The 16,063-nt window shown below is 38.9% G+C and overlaps 1 protein-coding gene across 5 annotated transcripts; it reads right to left on the reverse strand.

Annotated features, from left to right (window-relative positions):
* Positions 1-217: 217 nt before the first annotated feature.
* On the reverse strand, positions 218-13,380 carry HJV (hemojuvelin BMP co-receptor). Of its 5 annotated transcripts, none has more exons than XM_070748822.1 (4): positions 13,303-13,380; positions 10,395-10,540; positions 5,223-5,725; positions 218-2,162 (listed from the first exon to the last, which is right to left on the reverse strand). In XM_070748822.1, exons 2-4 carry the CDS (start codon positions 10,486-10,488, stop codon positions 1,548-1,550), a joined length of 1,212 nt encoding a protein of 403 aa, XP_070604923.1. In that variant the 5' UTR covers positions 10,489-10,540; positions 13,303-13,380; the 3' UTR covers positions 218-1,547. The 5 variants fall into 5 exon arrangements, with proteins under 5 accessions (XP_070604923.1, XP_070604918.1, XP_070604897.1 ...); XM_070748817.1 differs by lacking the exon at positions 13,303-13,380 and adding an exon at positions 11,796-11,992; XM_070748796.1 differs by lacking the exon at positions 13,303-13,380 and adding an exon at positions 11,156-11,599.
* Positions 13,381-16,063: the final 2,683 nt, after the last annotated feature.

Here is a 16,063-nt window from a genome sequence, read left to right on the forward strand (position 1 = left end):
CACTGATAGTTACTTGAGTGCAGCAGTATGAAAATCAAATAATATCCCAATATTGCGAGTTTCTGCCAGTTCAATAAGAGGGTAAATTTCTATTAAATTTCTGCTGAAAAACAATCATTTTCTGATTACCAGTACTTATCCCTAGCAAGCGCTAATGAATTCTGTGCAATGGATGTATAGTTTTCCCTTTATGGAGAAGAAAAACTGCTAAGCAATATAACTTTTAAAACATGTTTAACTTTATTAAACTGTTTTCCTTTATACCCTCAAATTGTTTTTCCAATCGGAATATGTTACACATCACACATCTGTATGAAGAATAAAACATATAACTTATTTGCGTCCAAAACTATAATCCTTAAAATATATTTTTGATTTGTCATTCAGATAAGGGCAACAGAACACTGAAATGGAAACCAGTACAAATTTTATATACATTGTCTTTAATGTCTGTGCGCACGTACGTGTGTGTACGAATGCTAGTGCAAAAGAGTTGTGATATTATAAAAACCTGCATTGCCACTGCAAACCACATTTCAATCCACATCAAATACTCTTAAAGTGCTATCTTGTCCCCTGACTTTAATAATGAAGACGACCTAATTCAAGAATACTGTATATTGGGAACTTCTGTTCAAATCTAGCTGCATAGAATCTACATTCTGAGCCACCAATGGGGAGAAAACAACTGCAGTTTGTTTGGAAGAAGAAAAATAAGTATTGGGGTAAAATAAAGAAGAAAACATCTTCTTCTGACTGCATTTATAGTTCAGACATTTATAGTGATTGCATCTGAGTAGCCCTTACATTTTTTTGAGGAGTTCCCATTTTTCTCTCCGCTATAAACAAATCATTATAGACACTTAGAGCAAAGTTGTTTACTAGAAACACTGACTTTGCAAACTAAAACTTAATGAAAGAGGCAATGTAGTTTCAGTGTTATTTCTGTAGATAGCTGTGGATTTCCAGTTTTCAGAAGAGATTAAATAAAGCAGAAAAGATAGTGAGCAAATAGAATGCTGACAAGAAAAAAACGGCTTGCTACATTCTGTGTACTGTCCAGATATTTTAAGGTGCCAAAGAACATTTACCATTAATTTTCATCTCTCTCAGGTTTCCACTAAATCTTTTTTTTAAAAAGCAAAGCAACTGAATGCCCAAATGAATTCTGAAATATTTCCTTCATCTGATTGCCATTAGTAATTAACGATCTTAACTAAGGATGTTGTCGAATCGAAGGAAAGAGTTCCAGTTGGTAACTATCACTAGGCTATATGGGAATTATAGTGCAAGGTCCTTTTGATTAATTGCCCTAAGAAGCATTAGGAATACAAATGCCACTCATCACAGGACAGAGAAATACTCAGAACTTCCAGGAATGTTCCAGGTTTTAAGAATGAGATCTCCACATTAAAAATTGGATCCAACAACTAACTCTAATTTTAAAAACAGGCTGAGGCAACCCATCTATCAACACTTTGAAAACCATTTGAGGAAATAAACCATATTTACTGATCCCCTGGACTGTCTAGTCACCATTGAAATGTTCAAATATACAGTTGTAGTACTGTGATGATTAATAGAAGGAAGGATGAACTGCAAGGATGAGAAGTCCGATCACTCTGGAAAATATGGATTTTGTTGGAACCTGGATGGAGTGCCCTGGCATCTTCCAGTGCCTTCTGTGCTGCTTGAGTAAAGTTAATATCTCCTGAAGTCATCACATCAAAGACACATAACTGGAAGTAGACGTCTTCAACTGGTAGCTTCTCCTTACATAGCAGACGAGCTTTCTTTCTGGTCAGGCTGCCTTTTGGAGGACAGCAGTTATGTATAGAGATGCGCTGGCTGAGAAAGCATCCTGACATACACAGCTGGAGATCCTGTTCATCCGTGAAGGAGAATGCTATCTCCTTAGCTATCCGGATGGAGAAGGACAGGTGCTTCCCTACCTGGCGCACAGCAATGGTGGTACCAATGTATGTTGCCTGGATTGTTATGTGCTGTCCAGGTACATGTTCATGAATGGTTAAGCTATTCCCTCCAGGTTTCTCACCACCATTCACTGAACCATCTGCGAATGCTACTGGCAGGTTGTCCGTTTCTGCTTGGTAGACTTTCTCTTCAATGCACTCTTTCATGTTTTTAAATATAATGGTAAGCTGCAAAGGAATAATAGCTTTAAAATACAAGGGATAGTTCAGGCAGCTAACTTCTCTAAGAGCCATTCAATGACCAGTTCATATATTACTATCCAAAGGGAACCCACACATCAAGTTAAAATCTTTTACTCTTATTTAGAGGGAAACCAACACTATTCATCAGAGAAGAGTGAAGTCAAAAATGAACTGAGTGTTCGGAGACTGCAAATAGTCCAGAATGCAGCCGCACGAGCAGTTATGGGTGTATCTTGGTACACCCATATAACACCTATGCTCCACGAGCTGCACTGGTTACCTATTAGTCTCCAGTCACAATTCAAGTTGTTGGTTATTACCTATAAAGCTCTACATGGCTTAGGGCTACACTATCTATGAGACCGTCCCCTGCCACATACCTCCCAGAGACCAATAAGATCTCACAGGGTTGGCCTCATCCAGGTTCTGTCAACTAAGCAATGCAGATGAGAAAAGGCTCAAACACGTTCTTGAATTATCAGAGGAAACTAAGGAAAACTTTGCTAGTAGTACTGGGAGTATATGCAGGTGATCAATTGAGCGCAAAATTTGATTAGTCGCCCTAAGTGTCTCGAGAGTGGGCGGCATAGAAATCTAATTAATAAATTAATTTATTTTATTTTATTTTTATTATTTTTTATTCATTTTATTCATTTTATTCATTTTATTCATTTTATTCATTTTATTCATTTTATTCATTTTATTCATTTTATTCATTTATTTTATTTTATTTATTTATTTTACGTTTTTGTTTTTATGTTTTTATTTATATATTGGTTTTGTTTTGTTTTGTTTTGTTTTGTTTTGTTTTATTTTATTTTATTTTATTTTATTTTATTTTTTATTTTATTTTATTTTATTTTATTTTATTTTATTTTATTATTTTATTTTATTTTATTTTATTTTATTTTATTTTATTTTATTTTATTTTATTTTATTTTATTTTATTTTATTTATTTTATTTTATTTTATTTTATTTTATTTTATTTTATTTTATTTTATTTTATTTTATTTTATTTTATTTTATTTTATTTTATTTTATTTTATTTTATTTTATTTTATTTTATTTTATTTTATTTTATTTTATTTTATTTTATTTTATTTTATTTTATTTTATTGACTTCTATGCTGCCCTATACCGAAGGACTCAGGGCAGCTTACAAAAATAAAAAAAATACAAAACAGTAAAAAAAAAAAACGAAAACTCTAATAAGACTTGTATAAAATAGACACAGCAACATGCATACGCACCAATCCTTCACATTCCTATATGTGGCCAAACTCGTTGTTAATTCAGGGCCTCCAGGTCTGCCGGCATAGCCAGGTCTTCGTGGCTTTACGAAAAGCCAGCAGAGTGGGGGCGGTGTGGATGTCGGGGGTGGAATTGATTCCACAGAGCCGGGGCAGCAACAGAGAAGGCTCTCCCCTGTGGTCCTGCCAACCTGCATTGCTTTATTGACGGGACCTGGAGGAGGTCAACTCTGTGTGCTCTAATTGGTCTCTGGGAGGTATGTGGCAGGAGACGGTCCCATAAATAGTCTGGTCCTAAGCCATCTAGGACTTTCTCAGTAATAACCAATGCCTTGAATTGTGCCCGGAGACTAATAGGAAGCCAGTGCAGCTCACCAAGGCACACCCATGACAACTTGCGCGGCTGCATTCTGGACAATTTGGAGTCTCCAAACACTCTTCAAGGGTAGCCCATGTAGAGTGTGCTGCAATAATCAAGACAGGAGATGATGAGGGCCTGAGCGACTGTACGTAGAGCCTCCTGGTCCAAATAGGGTCGCAACTGGTACTCCAGGCAAACCTGAGCATAGGTCCCCCTGGCCCCAGCCGAGAGATGGTGCTCAAGGTTCAGCTGTGGATCCAGGAGGACACCCAAGTTGCAAACCCTATCTGAGGGGGTTAGATTTTCTCCCCCCAGGATGATAGTCGGACAGATCGAATAGTCCTTAGGAGGAAATGCCCACAGCCACTCGGTCTTGTCTGGGTTGAGCCTGTTGGCCCTCATCCAGACTCTTATAGCCTCCAAGTACCGGCACATCATAAATAATTTTTTATTGCTAGACAAGACATTTGTTAAGTCAATTTGCCCCATTTACAAAGTTCATAAAATCATATACCAAAAGATCCTTCTTGTTAGTGACTTCAACCGCAACAACATACGAGCATATAATGGATTTAAACTAAATGTCAACTGCTCTAAACTAGACTGCAAAAAATACAACTTCAGCAATAGAGTAATTAGCACCTGGAATTCACTACCTGACTCTTTGGTTTCTACTCCTAACCCCAAAAGCTTTAACCTTAGACTACCTACAATTGACCTCTCCCCCTTTCTAAGAGGTCTGTAAGGGACGTGCATAAGCGCACCATTGTGTCTACCATCCCTGTCCTACTGCCCTATTGTCTTGTATCATTACTTTTTATCATTACTTTTCTAATGTTATATTTATACAAATTACCATCCTATGATTGTTTAACAAATATAAATGCATGCATGAATGAATGAATGAATGAATGAATGAATGAATGAATGAATGAATGAATAAATAAATAAATAAATAATCTCAGTTAAGTTAAGTTACTAACAGGGTTGTTCAGTGAATCAGGCTTCCCTATTAATTTTGCTTGTCAGAAAATCACAAAAGTTTTATCATATGTCTTTATCACAATTTTGATCATGTGATTATGGAGATGCTACAACGGTTGTAAGTGTGAAAAAGGGTCATGTTACTTTTTTCAGTGCCATTGTAATGTCAAACAGTCACTAAACGAACTGTTACAAGTTCAGGATTACCTATAATGCAAGTATAATGAAGCTTATTTGATTGTGAGAGCAATGTTCTATAATCCAGTTGCTACAATTTCACCTTTAGCACCCTCCAAAATTAAAAAAAAAAATTCAAATCACACCAGCAAAATCAGCTTTTTTTGACAGCATTTTCTCAAGCTATTGGGAATTCTCAAATGGGATGCTGGGGATGCAGTACATTCACCCTATTGGTTGCCCAACCCCAATATGAAAGAATGTAATTCTACCTTGCCAATTCCAGTGACATTTGCTCCTTTAATGATAGGATAACTAGTGGCTTGCACAAACAAATTATTGTTGTCCAGAAGTGGCCAAGAGCCTTCAACTCTGCAAGTGTAGAATTCATCACTGACAGTCCGGACATGAGGATCACCAAAGACAGAACAATATTGGTATGTGGGGGAATGGCCATGTTTGTTGGTAAAACTTTTCTCGTAGTCACAGGTGTCTGTGGATGGGAAATCATGTTTGTTGGGTGACAGTGCTGGAGGTCTGGCCACTGTTGTTGGCTCTTCCCTGGAACAGTTGTTCTGAATTATGAGGTCTTCAATGACATAAACTGCTGTGTGGTAGGCCAAGTCCCCACGACAAGTGCGGGCTGTTCTCCTCGTACAGCTGGAGTAGGCCCTCAAGGCATTACAATAGGCAGTGTTCCCTTTAGAGTTATGTATGTTTTCTGTGGCTTCTATAAATTCAGAATTACAACGTGAAATCTTGCATTGGGAATCAACTGTACCAAAGGAAATCAAAAGAAGCCATTAGAAATAAGACAACAACAACAACAACAATAATAATAATAATAATAATAATAATAATAATAACAATAATAAAATATAATAATAATAATAATAATGAGGAGGAGGAGAAGGAGAAGGAGAAGGAGAAGAAGAAGAAGAAACAACTGGTGGGATCATAAGCTCGAAAAAGTGGTCGAAAATGAGCAAGCAAAACTACTGTGGGACCTCCAAATTCTGACTAACCAAATTTTGAAACATAATAATAATAATTATTATCATTTATTAGATTTGTATGCCGCCCCTCTCGGTAGACTCCGTACACCAGACATAATGATTGTGGAGAGAAAAAAATTATGGATCATCGACATCGCAATCCCAGGGGACAGCAGAATTAAGGAGAAGCAGCTAGAGAAATTAGTGAAATACAAAGATCTGAAAATCGAGCTGCAACGACTCTGGCATAAGCCAGTGAAAGTGGTTCCAGTGGTCCTTGGCACGCTGGGTGCAGTGCCAAAGGATCTCAGTGGACATTTGACAACCATCAGGATTGACAAAATCTCCATCTGTCAATTGCAAAAGGCCACTTTACTTGGATCAGCATACATAATTCGCTGCTACATCACACAGTCCTAGGTGCTTGGGAAGCACCCAACTGGTGATGAAATACGAAATCCAGCATAGTGATCTTGTTTGCTGTGTTGTATTGATAATAATAATCTTTATTTATAATGCCCTTTTAACAAAGGGCATAACAATAGGCCATATACAATTGATAAAGACAGACAGTAACACTTAGTAAGTAATATGTACATTTAGCTAAAGCACAGCTAATAAAAACCATAAGAACCATAAAACGTATTAAAACATTCCCAACTTCTCCAATGATTCCCTCTCTTACTGAACCCCAGACAAGGATGTTTCAGTCTGGTGAATCACAAAGGAATGTTTCTAATGCCTCACAAAAACGGAGAAAATTATCCGCTACCCGAAGCTCTAAGGGAAGTCTGTTCCACAGACATGGGGCCAGATCTTGAAAGGCCCACATTTTAGATGATGCTATACATGTCTGAGGAACAGACAATTGACTCTTCCCTGCTGAATGTAGGTCCCTCGATGGTGTATACCAAGATAAATTGCCCAAGTTATTTGGTGTGTTTGAACACAGGGCCTTAAATACCATCACTAACAGTTTATATTGGGCCCTGGTTCAAATTGGCAGCCAATGTAGAGACCTACGTGTGCCCGACACAGGGGATGACTGAGAAAGATTTAGAACCACCCAAACACCATAGATTCATCCTTCCTTCAACGTCCTTCCTGCAAGAATTTCCTCCATAATACTTGACTCGACTCCTAGCAATTTTATAAGCAAAGCCTGGTTATCTGGCCCCAAAGTTTCCAACTCTTTTAAAATGTCCACTGGAATTGGGCAGCCAATAAATTTGAATAAATAATAAAGATCTAGATGACATGGGTTCTGAATACAACAGAGAATGCCTCCTGCATAAATTCCTTAACTCAGAAAGAAATATAATTCATTCTATGTCTATTTTTCTGGAACTTTTCTGTGCTTTCCCACATCCGTCCCTGAATATCTCTGTTGGAGATAACAGGATATTCCCACACACACACAGTTTGTTTGGGGGTTGTTTTTTTTTAACAAGAAAGCTATCAGAGAACATCCCAGTTGGGAAGATAGAATCAAACAAGGAATTAGCATGGACTCATTGCATAAACGCAAGAGGGCAAGTCTGACACACACACCTGCCCCAGAAATTCCCGACGTAGGGCCTAGGCCCCACAGGGGGTCAATTTGATTTTTGATGAGGGAAATTGGAATCTTCTTTTAGCCAAGGCCTTTTAGGCTTCCTCTGCGTGAGTAGGAGTTCACTTTTTGAATAGTAAGAATTATATGCCACAGTGTGTAATCAGGATTTTAAAGATGCTTAGGTGGAGCACGGCCCAAAAAAGGGGGGTTGGGAACCACCGTGGCATACCCCAAGCCTTTGAACCTAGTTTTTCTAAAGCAAAATTGCCAGTGTGTGCAGATGCCTATAAAATAGATATTTATTTATTTATTCATTCATTGGATTTGTATGCCGCCCCTCTCCAGAGACTCGGAGCGGCTAACAGTAACAATAAAACAATGTACAATAGTAATCTAATACTAAAAACAATTAAAAACCAATTAATATAAAAACCAGACATACATACATACCATGCATAGAATTGTAAAGGCCTAGGGGGGAAGAGGATCTCAATTCCCCCAAGCCTGACGGCAGAGGTGGGTTTTAAGTAGCTTACGAAATGCAAGGAGGGTGGGGGCAATTCTAATCTCTGGGGGGAGTTGGTTCCAGAGGGCCGGGGCCGCCACAGAGAAGGCTCTTCCCCTGGGTCCCGCCAAGCGACATTGTTTAGTTGACGGGACCCGGAGAAGATCCACTCTGTAGGACCTAACTGGTCGCTGGGATTCATGCAGCAGAAGGCAGTCTCTGAGATAATCTGGTCCGGTGCCATGAAGGGCTTTATAGGTCATAACCAACACTTTGAATTGTGATCGGAAACTGATCGGCAACCACTGCAGACTGCGGAGTATTGGTGTAACATGGGCATATTTGGGAAAGCCCATGATTGCTCTCGCAGCTGCATTCTGCACGATCTGAAGTTTCCGAACATATAGAACAATAGAGCTCCCCCCGGAGATTAGGATTGCCCCACCCTCCTTGCCTTTCACAAAGGCCTTAAAACCCACCTCTGCCATCAGGCATGGGGGAATTGAGACATCTCCCCCAGGCTTATATAGCTTTATGTATGGTATGCTTGTGTTGTATGTTTCTAAATTAATGGGTTTTTGGATATTTTTTTAAATATTAGATTTGTTCATTGTACACTGTTTTACTATTATTGTGAGCCGCCCCGAGTCTGTGGAGAGGGGCGGCATACAAATCTAATAAAATAATAATAATAATAATAATAATAATAATAATAATAATAATAATAATAATAGTTTGAACTTTACGTGTGTGAATCTGGTTGTTCATGTCTGACAAAAGCATTTGTACATATGAGAGGCCTTCTCCAAGTTGGTTCTCTTTAGACATAATGACTCCAACTCCCATAAATCTCCAGTCACTGTAGCCAAACTGGCTGGAAAGTTGTGTCAGTTCCAAAAAGCATCCAAGAAATAAATCAGTCTCTAAACTTTGGCTTTCTTCTACCGCATAGCTCACTGCAACCAATAAGGGCCCACAGGGTTGGCCTTCTCTGGGTCCCATCAGCTAAGCAGTGTCTGTTGGAGGGCTGCGGGGGAGGGCCTTCTTTGTGGTGGCTCCACTCTCTGGAACCAGCTATCTCCTGAGATCTGTACTATCCCCACCCTACTGGCCTTCTGGAAAGCTGTAAACACCTGACTTTTCCAGCAGGCCTGGGGCCATTGATCAGATGATGCCTCGTCTAGATCCGGCTATAAAAGATATGCATGGTTTTATTATGGGTTTTAAATTATCTTTTTAAATTGCTCCTGTTTTAGATATTTTAATACTAATATGTTTGTTCTTTTTGACTGTGAGCCAGCCAGAGTCCTTAGGGAATTGGGCGGCATACAAATAGAACGAACAAACAAACAAACAAACAAACAAACAAGCAAGTTCCAATTTATTAACACAGCCATGTTGGTTACAAACTGTAGTCAACCCGATACTAACTTTTCCTACAGTTCTCCACCCACACCCACAAATTTATCACATGGACCACTCTGGTTCTCTCAACTTCCACGATCCTCCCCTGTACTTCTGGATGGTGCTGAACAAAGGATGACCTTGAATCTTTGGAAATAATTTGTTGTGGCTAGTATTTTTCCCACTCGTGCAACCACCCCTCCCCAACTCCCACAGTACTATTCTACTTGTGGCAGGGCAACGTTTCTAACTGGAAACGATGGCTTCAGCCTGACAATAAGTACACTCATCCAATTAAGAAGATTTAGGATGTTTGTTTATGTCATTTTGGACAGAAATGTATAATTATGTATGTTTTGATACTATGGTATAGGTATGGATGTTTATTAAAGGTGGTGAAAAAAGTTTTAAAATGTTTTTTAAAAAAGACAACTTCTATACAGGGATAGGAATATAAGATCTTCTCCAGACCATTAGTTGATCGGAATGACACTCTTTTACATAATGTTATTTTGTAACATTTTTATATTAATTATCCAGAAGATCAGAAATGGAAGGGGGCTCTTATGGAAAACAAGGAAAGACACTCATAAATAAAAATGCTTCAAACAAAACCGAAAACAAGAATTATTTGTAAAGTACCCAGAACTTTGACTATTACAGCAGAAAATTGGTGGTACAATCTATATTTTGAGACAAAAAATGCATGGAAACTATAACTTCAAGCTATATCCCACCCCCATCCACCCCCAAACAACACTGAAAGAAATCCTCTATTTTCATGGTTGTTTTGCTTGATTTGAATAAAGGTTGTCCAGGGACAGAGGCAATAGAATCAATGAGATCAACTAATGTCAAATTAATATGGGTTGTTGTTGTTGTTTTTGCTGAGTGAAGTTTGGATGGAGAACAATTTAACTCAGCAGTAGAGAAAGACCCTAATTTAGAACTAACCCCCAAAATAATTTAGAAGCAAATATCTTACCATGTTTACTTAATAGGAGAAGGACCAGCAGTTTAATGAAGAAACTTAGATTCATGCAGCAGGGTGATAGCCTTCTTTTGAACCATTCAGTCATTTTGCAAGTTGATCATTCAAGTCTCTCCTCAACTTTTCTTTCCACAGGATTGCTGTAAATAAACAAAGACTAAAATAAATCTTGTTGGTGTTCTCCAGTTTTATGTCACGCAATCTAGGCTCCTGGAACTTTGTTGTCCTCTGTTGTTTTTTTTAATTTGTAGCTCTTATTTTGAATTCTGATAAGGAGGACAAAAATTGTGACAATGAAATTATTCTTTTTTTGGTATTCCTATCATCACAATGCATTGAAGCCATCATACTTCTACAAAGGCCATTCTTACATGAAGTAATTGGAAGGCACAGTTATCTAAGGTTTCCTTCTCAGACCAGTGACTAGCTTAGAAATGTCTGCTTCGCAGTTTAGTGAAGTATTTCAAGTTCTTCTCATACTCTTAGCAGCCCTCTCTGGTGACTTGAAATGTGCTCCAATATAAAAAGGCTTTTGCAACAAGCTATTCCTTGTGAGGGTTTGTCTTTTCAGCAAAGATGGAAGATTCTTGGCTTAAACAAAACAAGGTTCTTCTCCTTCCAACATCAGTCAAAGCAGAACATGGAAGATTTCAGCCTGGCAAACCACCATCAAAACTCTGAGCAATCATTCTCACAACAATGTCTTTGTGCACCATTTTGGTGGGCCAGCTAGTTGCAAGTATATTTTGCCTTACTCTCTGATGAGCTTCCACTGGTCTCTTGTTCAAGAGCACTGTATCAAGAAGAATCTTCTTTCACTGTCCAGTACTGTAAACCATTTCCTCCATTCCTCCTGTCCAGGGCTGATTTTATGAGGACTTAATGACAATCTACACATCCCAATCACATTTGTTTGCTACCCTGCTACTTTCACTAAAGTCAATAAACTATGGCAGAGACTTTGCCCCTGTTTCCAAACTTGGTTTGGATGGTTAATGATCAACCTGTTGATACAATATCTGCATACAATATCCCTATAACAAGATAACAGAACCCCAAAATATTTAACATTTCACAACAGGTAGCAAGTTTCAGAGAAAGACCCTTGAGTCACCACTGAGTCACTGAATTAATCCCTCCCATAACAGGCCCAAGAGTTGGCTTGTGTATCTCAGTTTGCAGCATTAATTCAAACAGGAACAACAATTCATTCCTCATCAGTTCAATTCATTCCTACTCAGTTCAGTGAATGATTCTAGAGGCTGAATTCCTACAGCATACTAAGTGTGTTTCAGGTGGGTTACCTGAAACCTTTGCTGTTAAAGGGCTGTGGTGGCACAGTGGTTAGAGTGCAATACTGCAGGCTACTTCTGCAATTTGGCAATTTTAACTCACCGGAGCTCAAGCTTGACTCAGCCTTCCAGCCTTCCAAGGTGGGTAAACTGAAGACCCAAGTTGGGGGCAATATGCTAACTTTGTAAACTGCTTAGAAAGAGCTGCAAACAGTGAAGGGCTACCAAATTTTTTACTACCACACTCTGGGTGTGGCTTATGCAGGATGCCCTGCATTTTCTTTCAACATCCTTCAGTGCAAATTGGGTGCTCTGGGGTGGAGCTCCATTTTTGCTTTCCCCCCCCCCTCTGGGAAGTAGCCCACTCCTGACTGCAAAGCACTGTAAAGCAGTATATAAGTCTAAGTGCTATTGCTAAAGAGAAAACCCTCAAGGCCTACAAGTACTTTTAAGACTTACAATGTGCACATGTACAGTGGTACCTCGAGATACGAGTTTAATTCGTTCCGGACCTGGGCTCTTAAGTCGAGCAGCTCTTATCTCGAACGACTTTTCCCCATAGGAATTAATGTAAATAATTTTAATTGGTTCCAGCCCTCAAAAAACTCACAAAGTTAGTCTAAATTATGCAGAAAGACAAGTTTTTAATGAAGAAATGTACATGTACATATAAATGAATAATGAAGTTTCTTTCACTTAACTTGTAAACTTTCTTAAACTTTTAAATTTACATATGTTCAACTTCTCTGCCACCCAATCCTGTAGGACAGAGGTCCCCAACCCTTTTTGCACCAGGGACCGGCTTTAAGCGATCAAGAGAGGAATGGGTGAATGAATGGACGGAGGGTGGGAAGGAAGGAAGGAAAGAGGGAAGGGTCAGGAACAGAGGAAGGAAGCAAGGAAACTTATGAAAGGGGAGAGTAAGAGAGGAATGAGTGAAGGGAGGGAGGGAGGGAAGAAGGTGGGAAGGAGAAAGAAAAGAAGAAATAGAGGAAGGGAAGGTAAAAGAGAGAAAGAAAAAGAGCTAACTTCCGCGTTCAGCTTCAGGAGACAGCTGCGAAGCCGCGCGCGTGTTTTAAAAGGTTGCAGCCGGCCTGGGGGGCTCAGGGGGGTGCTGGCAAGCCCCCCAGGCCGGCTGCAAGCACCCCCCGAGCCCCCCAGGCCGGCTGCAACCTTTTAAAACATGCGCGCCGCTTCGCAGCTGTCTCCTGAAGCCGAATGCGGAAGTTAGCGTTCGGCTTCAGGAGACAGCTCCTTGGCGCTCGTATCTCGAATTTGGGCTTGTAAGTAGAACAAAAATATCTCTCCCCTCCCAGCTCTTATCTCGAGTTGCTCGTAAGTAGAGCAGCTCTTATGTCGGGGTTCCACTGTAGTTGAAAATTAGAGATAGCACAATTCACAGCTGTTGGGTCATCGTTTTTGTATTTCTCAGATCTTCTTCCTCATTATTATGACTTCTATAAACTAACAGCTTGGTTTTATGCTAGCTTGAAGAAGGAAACAGGTGAGAACTATTAATGCAAATTCTAAAATAGGGAAAACACCGTTTAAAGGAAAATGCCATCAATTCCATCCCAAATCCTGCCTTATCCAGACAAGGTCATTCTTACCTTGTGGCTCTCAATCCTCCCAATGTTCCATGTCACCATTGGCTACCAAATTGTTGTCAAAACTAAGTTACATGAACCAGACCATCATTGCTTATTCAACAAAGGAACATTTTAGCACAATATGAGCTCAGTTTTTTAGGTATTGAGGAGGTAAAAAACTGGTTCATATAATTAAAAGTTATATTTACAATTACAAGCACAGTCATAAATCACTTTTTGCACAAAATGAATGATTGTAATTATCTTGCTTAGCAACAGAAAAATTTGGCTCAATTGTGTTTGTAAGTCAATGACTATTTGCACTCGATGATACCCGGAGAATAACAGAGAATATAGACAATATTTCCCACTGGTAAAACAAATTTCTAGCAGGATTCTCAATGGTGCATATACCACAATGGTTCTCTTGCCATTTTGCTTCTATAAACATAAAAAGAAGTTTAAGCCTCCCATGAAGAAAAACCTTTACAACAGCCTCCATCAAATAAAATGTGGAATGTATATGAAATGAAAACCAAAGTCTCAATCAACTATTACTTTAAAAATAACTCTAAAAAGCAAAAAAAAATCGAACTGTACTCTCTTAAATAAGGAGACAATGCATTTACCACCTTATCACAATCCCCTATGAGCTCCATGATTAATACCATTTGCTTTTAGTAAGAAAACAACTGCATTTTGCTTATGTCTGTATTCTTCTTTCTGTAAAGTTTTACAAATAGCGTAATGTTCACAAAACTTCCTCTGTCCTTTGGCAACTTTGATTTGATATGAGAGCTTTTTCATTATCATAAGTTTCCCAAACTTTTTTTCAGAGATTTTATGTTAGCATAGCAGCTCTTTCCCCAAAATCTAGCAATAACACATTCTGCTGCAAACAGCAAAAATGCCAAGATAGTTTAAAATAATCTTAGCTTTTCCTGCATCCTGAATGAGTGAAGAAATACTAATGGGATTGTCTATGGCTTAAGATGTTCGCTGTGGTGGGTGGAAAAAGCTACACTCCAAAAGAAAGTCAGAATTTATCATGTACTACCACATGCATTAATACAACTCTGAATTTCCACCCTTTTCAGCTAGCACTAGGCTGCTTAATATAAATAAATCTCATTTGAAGCACTGGTCATGGCCATCTACATAAAATGATTTCATTTGCATTTGCCATCACCTTCTCAATCGTTCCTCAAATTTTCCCTTCTTTGTGAAGTTTATAGGAACCCTGTAGTTTCCATCTCCTGTTGAAACAAAGCCTAACTTAAGTACTTAATAAGGTACATATTTTTATTCCGTTCTTCTCTCCTTTTGAGACAATCTTCCCTGGTTTGTACTCACTAAGGTGCATGGACTTCTACAGCAGTGTTTCCCAACCTTGGCAACTTAAAGATATTTGGACTTCAACTCCCAGAATTCCCCAGCCAGCGAATGGTAGCTGGGGAATTCTGGGAGTTGAAGTCCAGATATCTTCAAGTTGCCAAGGTTGGGAAACATTGTTCTACAGTGATGGTGAATCTTTCTGGCACCGAGTGCCCAAACCCAAACATGCATGCATGTACATGTGCTGCACCACCAGAAACCCAAAGACCAGCTGGACAGTGCACACACGCCTGTTTTTTTACTGTTTGGGGGGTGTATTCAGGCTGTTTTTCATGCCATTTTCTGGCCATTTTCAGGGGCAAAAATGGCCCAAAACTACCCCAAAAAGGCCCAGGTTTTGGGCCTTTTCAGGCCATTCTCAGAAGAATCATTGAGTCTGTCATCTGCACCTCTATAACTGTCTGGTTTGGTTCTGCAACCCAACAAGACAGATACAGAGTTCAGAGGGTAATTAGAACTGTAGAAAAAACAAGATTGCTACCAATCTTCCTTCCATTGAGGATCTATATACTGCACATCAAAAAGAGAGCTGTAAAATATCTAGACACCTCACATCCTGGACACAAACTGCTTCAACTCCTATCCTCAAGGTGACGCTATAAAGTCAATGCCCATATTTCTGAGGAGCATTCAAATTTGGAGAAGGCTGTCTTTATTGCAGAGATGTCCTGGGGCTACCATGCTCAATATTTTCAACCATTCCCACACTGATTAAAAATTATAATACCAAATTCATATGGAGGCAGTGATGGGCTCCTACGGGTATGGTCAGGTACGCAGAACTGGTAGAAACATTTTGGTCAGGTATACAGAACTGGGGGGGGAAATGAATTACCGGTATTTTCTTTTTTTTCCCTTCTGAGCTCTGGGTATGTTTTTCCTATCACAGTAAATGAGGTTGAAAATGCATAATTTTAGAAGAGCTTTGTGGGTATGTACATACACATACAGTTTATATAGTAGATAATGTACAGTGTTCCCTCAATTTTCGCAGGTTTGAACTTCACGAAAAGCCTATACCATGGTTTTTTTAAAATATTAATTAAAAAATAATTCGCGGTTTTTTTCCCTATACCACGTTTTTTCCTGCCCGATGACGTCATATGTCATCACCAAACTTTCGTCCGCCTTTAATAAATATTTTTTTAATAAACTTTAATAAATAAACATGGTGAGTAATAATCTAAATGGTTGCTAAAGGAATGGGAAATTGTAATTTAGGGGTTTAAAGTGTTAAGGGAAGGCTTCTGATACTGTTCATAGCCAAAAATAGTGTATTTACTTCCGCATCTCTACTTTGTTGAAATTCGACTTTCGCAGGCAGTCTCGGAACGCATCCCCCGCGAAAATTGAGGGAACATTGTATATTTTGGTGTGCCTGTGTGTA

Source organism: Erythrolamprus reginae, chromosome 1, assembly GCF_031021105.1.
Source record: "Erythrolamprus reginae isolate rEryReg1 chromosome 1, rEryReg1.hap1, whole genome shotgun sequence".
NCBI classification, from domain to species: Eukaryota; Metazoa; Chordata; class Lepidosauria; order Squamata; family Dipsadidae; genus Erythrolamprus; species Erythrolamprus reginae.